This window comes from Salmo trutta, chromosome 14 (assembly GCF_901001165.1).
Source record: "Salmo trutta chromosome 14, fSalTru1.1, whole genome shotgun sequence".
In the NCBI taxonomy this organism is placed as follows: Eukaryota; Metazoa; Chordata; class Actinopteri; order Salmoniformes; family Salmonidae; genus Salmo; species Salmo trutta.
In genome coordinates, this window is record NC_042970.1 from 67,126,526 (window position 1) to 67,141,966 (window position 15,441).

Genomic DNA, 15,441 nt, shown 5'->3' on the forward strand with positions numbered 1-15,441 from the left:
AGAACGAATAGGCCTAAAGAGCACGCCCTACTCTCTGTGCGCAATGACGCACTTGCGCAGGAGCAATGTCACAGTCGCAACACCGAGACAGCGCCACCGATTTATTCTAAACTGAATAATAATTTTCATAAACCACAGATACGGATGTTCATCCTTATTCCAACAACGATTTGCATAACATCTCCAATCCATTGGTGAGTATTAGTCGTGTGTGCGGATGATGTCGCGCTGGCGAACTTTGACTCGAGTTTCGACCAAAGGATGATGTTGATGATGCGATTTTAAAAAAGCTCTTGTTTTGGCCAAGTAAATTATCGCAATCAATATTATTTTATCTCCTTTCTGTGTCATGTGCTGTTAAATAGTTGCTCAATTCCATTGGTTACAAGGCCATAGAAGTTTAGGAATATAGCGCCTCGATATTTACGCACATAGGTTATTCAAATTGGTCCCAGTTTCGAGTTGTTTTCTCGTGGGGAACTCATCACTAATTTACATGCATCGTTTTATTCCATCGCAAAGTTCCATATTTACTAAGATGAAGATTGTCAGGAGGGACCAACAGGCTATCTCTGAGCGCTGATATCAGACAGTCAGCTGGTGTTAGTCTCGAAGGCTACGTAACAGCTGGTCAAAGATGAGAATGATACCTATTCCAGAAAAACAGCAATCATAACATGTTGTGTGTGATGAATGAATATCATATTGATAAATTGCCTGAACAATCACAGATATATCACCTGTCAGGAAACTGGCTCAAAGAGCCTGTATGTAGAGCTACTTCATAGTTTCCTCTTTCCAACTACCCATATAACCTCCATTTAAGGGGTCAGAGGTCACCATAGTGTGCCCTGTGTGTACCTATCTCTCATTCCCCCCCCAGTGAGGGTCGTGTAGTGGGGCCCATGAGCGGCGGATGAGGCTGGGGTCCAGATCCAGCGGCGCCCTGCAGCCCCCCCAATGGTCTCCCCCACTATGAAGGCTCTGGTGGACGCTGTGTGGGCGGTGTGGAGCATCGGTGCCTCCGTCTATGACTACATCCACACCAGCGCCATGGAGGAGCGCATCCACACCCTGGAGACCGTCATCACCATTCACCAGTGTGTCATCGCAGCGCTGACCGCTGGAGTGGTGGTGCTCTTCACCTACATACTGCTGAGGAAGCACTGAGGGGGAGTGAGGAAGGAGAAGCCACGCAGGGCCCAGGAGGCAAGTTTTGAGGACAACACAGAATTACCATAGTGATCAGAAGCATTGAGATTCTGGGTCTGGAAAGTCATCCAGAACCCTGGAGAGGCCTACATGGATTAGATGGAGCAGGACTTGATTAATAAGGGATTTTGGTTACTAGCAAAGTTTTTGGCTATTTGGCCTTTATCTCGACTGCCAATTGTACCATTCTGCTGCGGAGGTGTTGCTGGACACTGTGTCTCAGGGAGTCAATGGTTTCACTCACTTTGCACCCATGGAAGATGAAGACATGGGCAGAGATGGGCAAAAGATGCATAAAAATGTATCTTTTTACAAATACAAGTTACTCTAATGACCAATGTATCAAACTAAAATACAAAATACTTTTGCGAAGTATTGTATTTAGAATGATTTATTTTTTAATACAAAATACATTTGCAAGTACACGCATTCACTACTACAATATTCTTAGTAACAGAAACAAAAAAAACAACATTTAACTTGCTATGACTGTACTATGTGGTTGTTTATCTACCTTGGTTGAATGCACTGACTAAGTCGCTGTGGATAAATGTCTGCTAAATGACCTAAATGTAAAAATGAACAATTGCAAAGCACACTGGGTATAATTATTGGCCTTATTTTGTGGGCGGAGCTCATCAACAATTCCCAGCATGCTTTGCAGGTGTCCATTTTTACGTTTACACGTTGTTCATTCAGCAGACACTCATATCACACCATAGTGCCATGACTTCTGATACCAATGATACCAATGCAGGGTGAAAGGGGGCCACCAAATGTTGAACCGCTATAAAATACAAAAAGATATAGAAAATGATTTTGTATTTTGAAAATATAAATTACAGGTCTCAAGTATGTTACAAACTACATTGGATTGTAGTTCAGGCCAGTGAAATACAAATGACAAAATACTCAAAAGTAATTGAAATATGAATTTCAAAAACATGTGACAGGAATACTGCCCATCTCTGGATGTGGGGATGCTAAAACCACAGCGACAACTCAACCTGCAGACTGTAATCTAATAACACACTAAAGGGATGCTAACTATCATTAGACTGCACATCAATGGTTTGCCTGCCTTAATATGCCTCAAGTGGTTTCACTCCCCAGATGGAATTACATTATTAGTTAGTTAGGTTTTCATGTCTCTAATTGCTTATCCCGCCTGTATGATGCATGGGGAAACTGTAAACTGGGGATTCCCTCTTCAAAACCATGATTGTACTAGGTGCCAGCCCAACAGACTATACAAGTCTAGAATTGGAAGTCTTGGTCATGAAGATGAAAGCGTTCACTTAGAGGTTAACTATTATATCACCCAGTGACGGAGAGTGGAATATCATGGGACGGACTGAATGTATTCTCAAGAGGCCTTATTTGTTGTAGAAAACTGGCCTCAAGGTTCTCCTATGAATTCCTCTGTAGGAGAAGGAGTTTCTGTGAAGCATTCAAAGGTCAATACGCTGGTCGCCATGAATGCCATTTAGTACAGTACATGTTCTTTGACAAAACGTCTTTAAAGCATGTTTATTTGATAGTCTTGTAATGCAAGACTTTGTAGTGGCATTTCGTGGCGTTAGTTGAACATGGCTACAGCTGTGAAGGTTACGTCACTGGAAAGAGTGTTTAGAAGCATCCTTACCTGTAAAATGTGAATCAACCTGAATGTTTTGGTACATTGTTTATACATGTTTCAGTAATGCCCGCTCTTAACATTTAAAAGGGTATTAAACACATTGTAGGACTTAATATATTTATGGCAGTTTAAGTGCAATGTTATGTTGTATAATTAATTTAAATTGTTCACTTGCTACATTATGATGAATGCACAATGTTTGCCCTATCATCTTGTTCAGATTGCCCAAATGGGCCTCAATGGAATGTTTCAGGTAAATCAAGTGTGACTTACAGGTGACAAACGGCCTCCATGGCAACAAAACATTTAATCACCTCCTGGATCTTTGTGTGAATGTACAATGCCTTCAGAAAGTATTCATACCCCTTGACTTTTTCCACATTTTGTAAAGTTACAGCCTTATTCTAAAATGGATTAAATAAAAACATTTCCTCAGCAATCTACTCACAATACCCCATAATGACAAAGCAAAAACAAGTTCTTAGAATTTTTTGCTAATAAAAAAAGATATGCAAATATGGTTTCTGTTTTTCATGACTATTCAGACCCTTTGCTATGAGGTTCAAAATTGAGCTCAGGTGCATCCTGTTTCCATTGATAATCCTTGATGTTTCTACAACTTGATTGGAGTCCAACTGTGGTAAATTTAATTGATTGGGCATGATTTGGAAAGGCACACACCTGTCTATATAAAAGGTCCCACAGCTGACCGTGAATGTCAGAGCAAAAACCAAGCCAAAGAGCTCAAGGGAATTGTCTGTAGAGCTCCGAGACAGGATTGTATCGAGGCACAGATCTGGGGAAGGGTACCAAAACATTTCCGCAGCATAGAAGTTCTCGGTAACACAGTCGCCTCCATTCTTAAATGGAAGAAGTTTGGAACCACCATGACTCTTCCTAGAGCTGACCGTCTGGCAAAACTGAACAATTGGGGGAGAAGGGCCTTGGTCAGGGAGGTGACCAAGAACCCGATGGTCACTCTGACAGAGCTTCATAGTTCCTCTGTGGAGGAACAGCAGCACTAATCAGGCCTTTATGGTAGAGTGGCCAGACGGAAGCCACTCCTCAGTAAAAAAAGGCACAGGACAGCCCACTTGGAGTTTGCCAAATGGCACCCAAAATCTCTCAGACCATGAGAAACAAAATTCTCCAGTCTGAATGCTAAGCGTCACGTCTGGAGGAAACCTGGAACCATTCCTACGGTGAAGCATGTTGGTGGCAGCATCATGCTGTGGGGATGTTTTTCAGCGGCAGGGACTGGGAGACTAGTCAGGATCAAGGCAAAGATGAACAGAGCAAAGTACAGAGAGATCCTTGATAAAAACCTGCTCAGGACCTCAGACTGGGGTGAAGGTTCACCTTCCAACAGGACGAAGACCCTAAGCACACAGCCAAGACAACGCAGGCTTCGGGACAACACAGGCTTCAGGACAAGTCTCAATGTCCTTGAGTGGCCCAGCCAGAACCCGGACTTGAACCCAATCAAACATCTCTGGAGAGACCTGAAAATAGCTGTGCAGCAATGCTCCCCATCCAACCTGACCGAGCTTGAGAGGATCTGCAGAGAAGAATGGGAGAAACTTCCCAAATACAGGTGTGCCAAGCTTGTACCGTCATACCCAAGAAGACTCGAGGCGGTAATCGCTGCCAATCGTTCAAAGTGCTGAGTAAAGGGTCTGAATACTTATGTAAATGTGATATTTCACTTTTATTTTGCATAAAATAGCAATTTCTGAAAACCTGTTTTTTGATTTGTCATTATGGGGTAATGTGTAGATTGAGGGGGTAAAACTATTTACATTTTAGGATAAGGCTGTAACCTAACAAAATGTGGAAAAAGTCAAGGGGTCTGAATACTTTCCAAATGCACTGTAATGGTACTAAGGATCAGGAGAGTGCAATGTTCTGACTGCAGATAAATGTCTTGTGTAGAACTAGATCTGTTGACTCTGTAATCAAGAAAAGGTTTCACAAAGCACTGGTTGGTCAGTGGACATACTGCCATCCCTAGGCTCCAATCTCAGTAAGCAAGTCAGGGGTCGTTCAGGGACAGGGTCATAACTCTCATGTATGTAAGTAGTCATGTGACACACTGGTTATTAAAACGGAATAATGATAATCCCATGTGCTACGATGTGTGATATTGACCTACAGACGGAACACTGTAGAAATACCCTGACAAAGGAGACTGTTCATGGCTTTATTTCAACTTAACAGCGACAAAGTTAATGTTTTGTAAATACATAATAAATGTTTTGTAAATTCAAACGTTATTCTTACTGATGTGTACATGAACATAACTACCTTCACAAAGAAATGATTCAAGTTGTAAACTAGCATGGAAACACCACGTCGTATACAAAATGCAAGGAAATGTAAAGTACAAATTGAACTCGTCATATAAACAGAACAGCTTGTTATCCCCGTCTCTAGGTAGCTGCCCTTAACCACAGATCTACCCTATCCTTAACCATTAGGATGATGTGGAGGGGTCAGGTGTGTTCTAGATGTGTCCAGTCTGCAGCAGGGTGTACTGGGCAGTGAATCTCTCCACACTCTCCCCCTCCAGCAGCTTCATGGCTCTCCAGTGGATCTTCCCACAGTTTTCTGGATGGCCGCTGGGCCCAAGCTCCTCTCTGATGTACTCCAGCCACAGATCTGGAGGGAAAAAACCATATACAGTCCTGAGTGAATCATCTCAACTTACTTTATCCCAGAAAACTACACGGAAGTAAAGGTTTGTATTCATGCCGTACTAAAACACCTCAATCAGCTAACCAAAGTTGCTGTTGAATCAGGTGTGTTAATGTTGGGCTGGAATAAAAGCCTGCAAACCCTGTAGTTCCAACCATGTATGTCTTGTTCGTTCTTCTACTGGCCTATTGGAAGTTTTTTAGTTGTTAGTGTAGCAACTGACATGCAATAATCCATGTGGGACTTATTTGAAATGGGCTGCTTTGAATGCGTTTTTCAGAATCTCACCATCATCTGTGGAGCCGAATTCCCTCAGGGCTCTCTCATAGAAGTCCCTCAGGTTGCTCATCTTGGGAGTCACCTAAAAGAACAGTCACATCATTCCAGTTAGTACACCAGCCTTGACAACGACCATAGGAGTTGGCTATACAGGACAAACAAATCTGGGAACAGATCTGGGAACAAAATCCTAACAGTGAATAGGTAATCCCTCGATACAACATTTTGTACATAAAGCCACAACAATATGTGGCAATATTGGAACAACAGGCTAGTTTGAGACGATGCTTTGGTTGGTTGAGACATACATTTGTTAGAGCATGGACATGTGTTCTCGTTTCCCCCATACATTGTGACTCGACTCACTCACTTGATCTTTCTCTATCTGGATCATTCTGGTGAAAAAGGCCTTGGAGAAGGGCCGGCTCTCATGCAAACTGGAAAATAAGAAAAGGTCCAACTTAGTTTTTCTTCTACAAAATGCTGAACTTAAATGCGTATTAATAAGTCGTCATCTAAACGAGGATACCTTGTTGTACAAAATAACTACTGTGAATTAGAATCATCAGTATAATGATTGCCTTTACAATGCAGAACTGGTGAGAAATTAATATTCTAATAGTACTATTAATATTCAGTACCTTGTGAAGGTCTTCCTGGCTTTCTTGTAGCCTCCGGCCCTGTAGGACCAGTCAAGGTACTTCTCCTTTATCTCCATGGAAACAGCAGGCACCACAGACAGCAGACCTCTCTGAGAGCAGAGGAAAAAATGAACCGTTACAACTAATTCTCATCCAACCAGACAACATTGTATGTAGGGAAATATGGCTGGGTTTACACAAATTGGTCTTTTTGACCAATCAGATCAGCTCTGAAAAAGATCTGATGTGATTGGTCAAAAGATCAGAATTGGGCTGCCCATGTAAACGCAGCCTATGAGGCACTACTGCTTTTGCACTATGACACAATGGAGGCTAAGAATGACATAGAACCAGAAAAAGCACTGTCTGGACAGAGCTTTAAATTATCACAAGTTTAAACAGGTATTGTATTAAAATAAACTAATGCAATTTGAGAGGTTGGGCTTGGTTCTGTACCTGAAACAGGGCCTCAGTTTCCTCTGGGCTCTGTGATGTCATGCTCCACTCCACCTGCAGCTGCCACAGGGGCAAACTCAACTGTCAACAGACAAGACCAGGGTGGTTAACATCAAGTAAGATGCTTCTTTTACATATAGAATATTTTCATGGGTTGCAGGGCCGGAAAATTGTTACCGGTAAGTACTCTGATGCTCCAAACATTTTTGTAAGATACTCCTTTTCCCAAAAATCTTTGTCAAAATGTTTTTTTTTTACATTCCAGAGACAATCCCATTGGGCCTATATTATGTCTCAACTCACACCCCGGATCAACAATGTCTTTGTGACTACATAATTAAATAACGAACTGGAGGGTGACCATACGCCCCCTCACACAGTCAGACCCTTCTCGTTAGCCGCCCCTTATATTGCACAACACCCGTCATAACAATGAAAGACTAGCTACAAGATCCATATTGCAATAGATTGCCTGAACTGATGCAATAACAATAAAAGGATACGTTAATAATGTGCACCAGTTGTTTTAAACTACTTCTACTAGTTTGATTGTAGCCATCTATTGCCCCATAAACAATCACCCATATTAGCAAACTTATTTCATTTCTCTAGAGTAGGCTACTTATCATGACGATATCAGCAAAATGCCTGCGATAGTGATCGGTTTATCATCCCAGCTCTACTACATACTACCCACTGGGCACAGATGTCAGTTCAACGTCTACGAACGTGAAATCAACAAAGTCCTGGTACCTGGCATTAGTTCTAGGTTTTTACAGTACCTGAAGAATTTACCTGTAAGGAAAGTCTACCTGGTATTAGTAATGGGGTTTAACAGTACCTGAAGCCATTCTGTCAGATTGTCTGTCATGTCATTTGACCATGGGAAAAGGAACTACCACGTAAATACTGCACTGTGGGTTTGATTGAATTGTGCCCTTCCAGTCATATTGGAACTGGTTTCTAGAAGGGAGTAGCAGTCATTTGAGGAAGTTAATATGCTGTAGGAAATGATCTGGGACAGAATTGGAGCTGCCCCACTTTCACAGCAGCCCTTAGTGACCGTGTGTGTGTGTGCGTACCTTGGGATTCACGTGTGTCAGGGCGTCCTGGAATAGCTTGCCTGTGGCGCCACTCCCCAGATGCACCATCGTCTGCAGGGCCAGGTACCACACGTCCACAGATTGTCTGTAGCGCTGGGTGGCTGCCATGGCAACCGCAGCGGTCTGCTCCGAGTCTCCTGATGAGAGTAAGACCTGCAGCTGAACAGACCGATGGAGGGACACACGCACAGGAAACCGTTACATGTTGTGAACCTCATGTATCCCATTGGTTGCTATGCTGTATGTTTACACACTTGCTGTCCTAGATTTACTCTTGCCATAAGAAATCTTTTTACCCAGTTCTTGTAGAAGTCCTCCTTCAGCAGTGAGGAGTCGTGGGCACGCTGAAGCACTGCCAGCAGCCTCTCCTGCCTCTGAGGGATGCCAACACACACACAAAGGCCAGATTTCAGTCTTACAAAAACCCGACACTAATTTCACTAATATACTCGTCATTAACACTAGATCATCAATCCATCAATATTCTTCACTAAAAAGTGCTCATCGGCAATTATTGTGATGATTTGAAATGTAACCTTCTCCTTCAGCTGCTGGACGTTGGTTTTCCTCTTGAACCTCTCCAGGCAGAAGGACACGTAGCACGCCCACATGGCCTCTGGAACACAGCAGAGAGACCACTCATCACTAGGGTTGTTGCCGTGACTGGCAGTCATGAGTCATGACCACAGTCAAATTCCACATGAAAGTTGAGTCACGGTACTCTCCTATTTTTTTTTTTTTTTTAGATTTTAGTCATTTAGCAGACGCTCTTATCCAGAGCGACTTACAGTAGCATACATTTCATGCATTTTTTTTTGTACTGGCCCCCTGTGGGAATTGAACCCACAACCCTGGCCGTTGCACACACCATGCTGGTGTTGCAAACACCATGCTCTACCAACTGATGGTAGGCGCCGATGCGTTGGTAGTACCCAACTCGCTAACGATGTCAGAAAGCTAATGGCTTGCTACTCAGCGCTTTATTGTCCCTCTAATCACTCTGACATGAATGCAAATGTAGGCGACATTGTTTGACCTCACTATGATCGATCAATTTGAAGAAGTTCAACAACAGGTTGAAACAGAGTGGAAAACATGGTCGTTGTGGATCTTGTTTCAAAGCCAAACAACGAAAAGGGACAGCGCTTTCTAAGGTGATGATTCATTCAAAGCATTTAAGACCTATATATGAGCCCAAGCCTGAAAAAAAAGCCTGAAAAAAAGTGATACAATACATAGCCTACTGCATATTAAGCACAGCAGAAAAACAAATTATATTAAAACATTTTTTTTAAAATAATGATTTTAAGATGTACTTGGTACATAATTGGTGTAGGCTACAAACTCTAGCAATCCCCTTTGAGTGTGGACTGCAGTATTATGCTTACTGGATGGACTGGTTACCTTATGCTACGCTCCATAACTCTCTCCCCATCAGTCTGGGAGAGAACGTATCGGCCTAGGCCAGTGTTCCTCCAAGCCTGGTCCTTGTGTAACCCCAACAGTACACATGGACAAACACCATATTCAACCCATTGAGGGCTCGATGGTTAGCTGACTCAGGTGTGCTTGTCCAGGGTTACAATACAAATGTGTACCTGTTGGGAGTACTGGAGGACCAGAGTTGGGTAACACTGGCCCAGGCCATGTGTTGGTTCGTTGATTGTGCAGGGCGGCTTACAGAGTATATATTATTAGGATTTTGAATAACCTAATAATATGGCATTTTTCTGATTTTTATAATTACTATTACCTTTAGCTACAGACTATTTCACCACCGTGCGTTTCCATTTCCTCCTCTCTCCTTCATTCCTTTCTCCAGCGAGCAGAGAGAGGAGCTGTCAGCAGTTGAATTAAATATGTTCTGTTGTGAAAACATGATTATTGATGTTTCTGAACAGATTTCACTTTTTTTAAGCACTGGGTAACAGCAGGAAACAACAGGTTTGGAGACATCATGGCATCCGGTTTGAGCGGAATATGACCCCGTCACGCAGCAAGAGGATGCTCCTCAAACAGTGGTTGATGCGTGGAGTGAAAGTGTTCTTAGTTGGATTTTGTTCCAATAGGGACATATCAGCGGCTTGGTATGCGGAGGCCTGGAGACGCTAAACGGGTTTGTTAATTAACCGCCAGGTGGCATGCCAGTTACCGTCTGACAAGATGTAATGACTGCCGCAGCCCTACTCATCATTTACAGAGGGAAAACAATCATGGTTGTTTGTAGAGATGGGCATGTGTAATCGAGTACACAAACAGACGTCAAAACGCGATCTTCAACCAGATTTTTTTTCTTCTTCAAATACGGTAAAACTATATTTGTCTAATTTACTTCAGAACTTTTCAATATTAAAATGTGTTATATTGAGAGAGCGGGGTTAACTATCACAATACAACTTTTTATTTAAGATTTAAAAATATAAATGGCAAATATTTGATGGCAAATGCTTCTGATTGGCTGGGAGGGGTTCAGGCACACAGTGTGAAATGGGCACTATCAGCATGGCGACCAAAAGCAGTAAGGGTTGGAAGTATATTGAGTAGTTTGCAATGCAAATATCAAGCTCTCCTATCATGGCACAACTATCGCCATGAGAAATCATATGCTTATCAAGCGCAAAGAAACATTCTCGGAGGGGGACAAGCAGCAGCAATCTCGCACCACATCTACTGTCAGTGAAAAGCGCCACTGAGATCCTGCCAGAGCAGAGCAGTTAACCCAGCTCATTACTGTTTCAATGAATGATTCTCAAATGGCTTGTTTTTTTATTGACTGAATAGATATGGGGCAATTTCAGTTCATATTTATTTACTTTGGACTACGCCAAGACAGGTTTTTGATTCCTAACTGAGGGCTTCTACAAGCAAGCGCCACCGCTGAGGTTACTGCCTTTTTTAACATTGTGTTCCACAATATAATATAACCAGTTGATATTGCGGTTTCAACATCTTAAAATGACACTTGTTTTTTATTGGCTGAACATATATATGGGGCAATTAACAATTAGGATTTATCTGTATGATAAATTAGGCATTGCTGCGCAGTGTTGGCATATAGACAAATGCAAAATAACATTTCCAGTGCAGCCCTTGTGTTCTAAAAATATTTGTTTTTATTTGAATATTCGAGTACCAGGGAAAAAACGAACGCGAGTTCTCGAACAGTAAAAAAAAAAGTAAAATGCCCATCCCTAGTCGTTTGTGACCAACATGATTCGAAGCAGTGTCTCCTGGACCCCAGAGGACGGCATTAGCCCACCTAGGTTTGGGAAGCAAATGCAACTTTTCAGGTCTCAGGCAAGGTTACCCATCACGAGCGTGGTCCTCGAACCTCCTCCGTTACACTTCATCCAACACGTCACTTGTGTTGAGTTGTGTACTCATTGCATCGTGTCTATCTGTGTTGAGGTCTTTATTCGCATTATGTTATGTCTACCTGTGTTAAGTTTCGTGTTGTGTCTTACCTGTGTGTTTGTAATGTGATGTGTTTCTGTCTAACCTGTGTTGATGTGGGCATTTCTGTTTGTTGTGTGTACGTACCTGTGTTGAGGCTGTTGAGGCCCTCCTCGTAGACCTGGCAGCAGCGCTCCTCTCTCCTGGCGATGTCAGAGGCCCGCCCCTTGGCTGACTGAAGCTCCTCCCCCACCGTCGCCCCCAGCTCCCGCTTGGCCATGAAGTCCCACGTCAGCGAGTCGTCTGTGTATTTGCTCTGCAGGCTGGGGCCAGGACATTCAGCATGGTCAGTGTGTGTTGTGTCACGTTGAAAAATGAATACAGAGATCAGCAACCCAAAAATGGAGCCTTACTCTTGTATAATGGTGTCCTGTAGTTCTTTAGTGAAGTCAAAGATGGCGGCGATGGTCAAAAGAGACAGGATGAAATCAGCTCCTGTGGACAGCACAGAGAAATCCATTAACATCTCTAAAACACTGTCTCTACTCTCTTAATAACCAAAGTAGACATGCGGATGACTGTTAGGCAATACAAATGGCATAGAACAAATACAATGCGATGGAAAACAGCTCACCTTGGATTTTCCCAGTAGCATCTCTGTACACCACCTCGGCCAGTTTGCCACTCATGATCTCAGGGGAGAACTCGTACTCTCCCTGTAGAGTGAAGAGGACAATCAGTGACCCAGAACAAAAAGAAACTCAAAAAGGTGTGTGTGTGTGTATGTGTACTCACCATGTCTATCTCAGCCTGCGCCAGCTCCTTCTGTTGCTTTCTCAGTTTCTCAGCGTGCAACAGCTCCATACGGAAGTACTGTTCAGGTAGAGACACGGGTATCAATCATCCTGGGGGTTTTAACAGTGGTCCTGCTACATTTAGGCTTTTGTGTGCATTCAGGGTTTGCTACCACAGCACTTAGATTTCCATAGCATCTCAGCTTCGAGCCAAATATGGTAATTCTTCAATTCATTGAAAATCAAATGCCACTCCGTACCTCTTGGTAGACCTTCTTGCTTTCCGGGTGGAAGCGCAGGGCCCGCAGGAACAGGTGTCTGGCGCTCTCTGACGAGTTTCTGTCCTCCAGCTCGCTCTTGGCAGCCATGATCCAGAGGGCTGGAGAAAGGAGAGGCGATCAATGATTCTGCTGACTAGGCTGTCATCCACTCAAACAACTGGAGCAATGATAGGACCGTGTGTAGTGTAGATAGTGGTCCTTTGCAGCTCAGTTGGTAGAGCACGCCGCTTTTAACACCAGGGCAGTGGGTTTGATTCCCAGGAGTACCCATACATAAAATGTATGCACACATGACTAAGTCGCTTTGGATAAATGCATATGGTAACCAACATGAAACAACTGTGGGAAGCATTGGAGTCAACATGGGCCAGCATCTCTGTGGAACGCTTTCGACACCTTGTAGAGTCCATGCCCCCACGAATTGAGGCTGTTGTGAGGGCAAAAGGGGGTGCAACTGAATGCGTTCCTAATGTTTGGTATACTCAGTGTATATTACAAGGACATATGCCATTGACGTGGTATGTCACCATAGTATAATGATGATGAATCTACCTGGTTTCTCAGGATGAATGGCAAGCATGGAGGAGAACACCTTGCCGAGTTGAACCTTTGTGTTCTATTGGAGGAGATAACAAAAATAATCGTTTCAGCACCAGAACACAACATTTATTCAACGTTTATCAGTAAAGAACCCAAGATAACTTAAACTTACCCATTTCTTACAGAAAGCAATGTGAGAGAGCCACAACTGCACATCATCCTGCAAAAAGAGGAGATCTTGTTTGTCCATTGACTTCTTTGGTGCGTTCTGCATAGCGCTGTTTGATATATTCAACATCCCGTAGCTAATAGCTATGTCATATAGGGCTTGTACAGTACCTTCCATTTAGTTGTGGCCCTTCTGAAAATGCTGTTGATCCTCGAGATGATGGAAAACTCTATCTCCTCTCTTTTGAACTGATAGCCGATGCGCTAAAAATGAAACATGATGAGGAACAAATATGAACTCCTGATACAGATATTAAATATTTCCATAGTTCATAGAACTTGAAATGGATTTGCAGGCATTCATTGGTTGTAAACTCTAGCATGATGCTGAAAGTGGATATTATTATTAGTGGATTCTGTCGTTGCCATGGTGCTGTAAGGCCGCCAAACAGAGAGCTCTATATATTTTGTACATATTTTAGATTTTAATTTGTGTGTTTTTTTTTTTATATAAGTCATTGATTGTTGATTGGATATATATCTGGTTGTTTTTACCCATGAGTGATGGCAAGTCTGCTTGTTTAGGCTAGCTAGATAGCTAGCTGCCGACTAACGTTTGCATTTAAAAGACGCAGACTCAGCACCGGATTCTATTTAAATTAAAAAGTGGAACATTGCCTGTCCGACCTCGGAAACAGACAACTAGGCTTATATTAAGTCCTGCCTTATAAGACCTGACTGCATTGTGGAAATGGCAGAGTGTTCGTAGTGAGGATGACTACTGCTCTGGATTGATGTGTGGTGAGCTTTTTGTGCCATAGTAACTGCAGAGACATCACCCAAGTGGGTGCACAAGTCCAGGCTACAGAGAGGTTGAGCTGAGGACGACATCAGGGCCACCAAGCCAACTCCATCACCTGGCATCACAGGAAGGCTACAGATAGGCTGAGGACAACATTATGGCCAGCGAGCCAAATTAAATGCATCACTATCACACCGGTGGGTTGCCAGAAGCACCAGTCTCTGCCATGAGCTGGCACACGCCGGAACTCTCCGATGCTGGCTTCATCAACATCACTTTCATTGTTTTGTTAATCTAATTGTTATTTTTTATTTGTAGGCCTATACCACAATTCAACTTGTAGCTGCGAATGTGTAGCCTACAAAATGAAATGAACCAATGAAACAAATCCTTCATGTATATAATAATTACATATGAGATTCAAAACTTACTGATCTTCTCTTCTTTATCAGCTCTAATACATTGATTTCATACTGAAATAACAAAGAAATAACAGATTAATACATACTTGTTTTTGATTGCCCATACTCACATTTTCTAGCTGTATTCACTGGTATTTGGCACTCACCTGAATGTATGCAATGAAGTCAACTTTGGTTATGATCAATCGATGCAGTTTGTATTCTAAAGCTGTCACCCTTTTTAGCATGGATCTGTAATTGGGAGATTAATCGGATTTAATATAACTTCAAAGATTTTTGCCAACATTGCTAGTTAGCTAAGCTAGAGTGTTTTTAATCTTACTTGACTTCTTTTTTGCTGAACAGTCCCACTCTCTCCAACTGTTCCAACTCTGGGATTCGATTCTCGATCCGCTGTTGGACTATCTCAGCCATCGTCACTTACTTGGTGCTTTAATTTTGACTGCCTTCTGTTGTAAATGTTATTAAAGTATTCCGTAAAAACAAGAATAGTGAACTAAATTAGCCCAAAAGCATTTTTCACACGTGTGGAAGTTGTGATTGCTGTACTTCCGGTTCCGTGCTTCAACTTAGTCCGTGCAAAAACATGTGCATTTACAATAAATTACCGCTTGACAAGCGAAAAACTTAGCATTGGTTTTTATTATTCGACCATGCATTATAAACATGTGTAACTGATAATGGTCGGCATTTACATTCACCATAAAAATCTATAACATAGACAGTACATTTCCTATCATCAGTTTTCTGGTTTGCACAAGTTCAGAACTGAGAATATTTGGCAACAACTGTTTCTGCAACAAGTGTATTGATTTATAATTGGCACCAGAAATATGCAAACGGCTAGGCAGAAAAGTAAACAAGCTTCACGAATCATGCCCGGTTGGTGGAAAGATTTCCCGCAAAATCGTTGAAAAGCAAGAGAAAGCGAGCGGCAATTTGCCTCTTCCACCGAACATGATGGTGTCACTTACAGTTGTGTCTGCCCAATCACAAGTCTCAAATTCCATATTCGAA

The 15,441-nt window shown here is 42.5% G+C and overlaps 1 protein-coding gene and 1 long non-coding RNA gene across 2 annotated transcripts; one reads left to right on the plus strand and one right to left on the minus strand.

Moving 5' to 3' along the window:
* The first annotated feature begins 63 nt into the window (after positions 1-63).
* Positions 64-3,367, plus strand: LOC115208739 (uncharacterized). The gene is made up of 2 exons (XR_003881233.1): positions 64-194; positions 884-3,367. It is a non-coding gene; the product is annotated as an uncharacterized LOC115208739 (long non-coding RNA).
* Positions 3,368-5,037: 1,670 nt separating this feature from the next.
* Positions 5,038-15,325, minus strand: utp6 (UTP6 small subunit processome component). Its single transcript, XM_029777065.1, has 19 exons — positions 14,747-15,325; positions 14,571-14,655; positions 14,434-14,475; positions 13,372-13,464; positions 13,205-13,252; positions 13,045-13,108; positions 12,472-12,590; positions 12,213-12,290; positions 12,052-12,133; positions 11,831-11,912; positions 11,565-11,740; positions 8,561-8,640; positions 8,321-8,398; positions 8,004-8,183; positions 6,922-7,002; positions 6,466-6,575; positions 6,195-6,261; positions 5,834-5,906; positions 5,038-5,509 (listed from the first exon to the last, which is right to left on the minus strand). The coding sequence occupies exons 1-19, from the start codon at positions 14,836-14,838 to the stop codon at positions 5,355-5,357; spliced, it is 1,785 nt and encodes a 594-aa protein (XP_029632925.1). The 5' UTR covers positions 14,839-15,325; the 3' UTR covers positions 5,038-5,354.
* Positions 15,326-15,441: the final 116 nt, after the last annotated feature.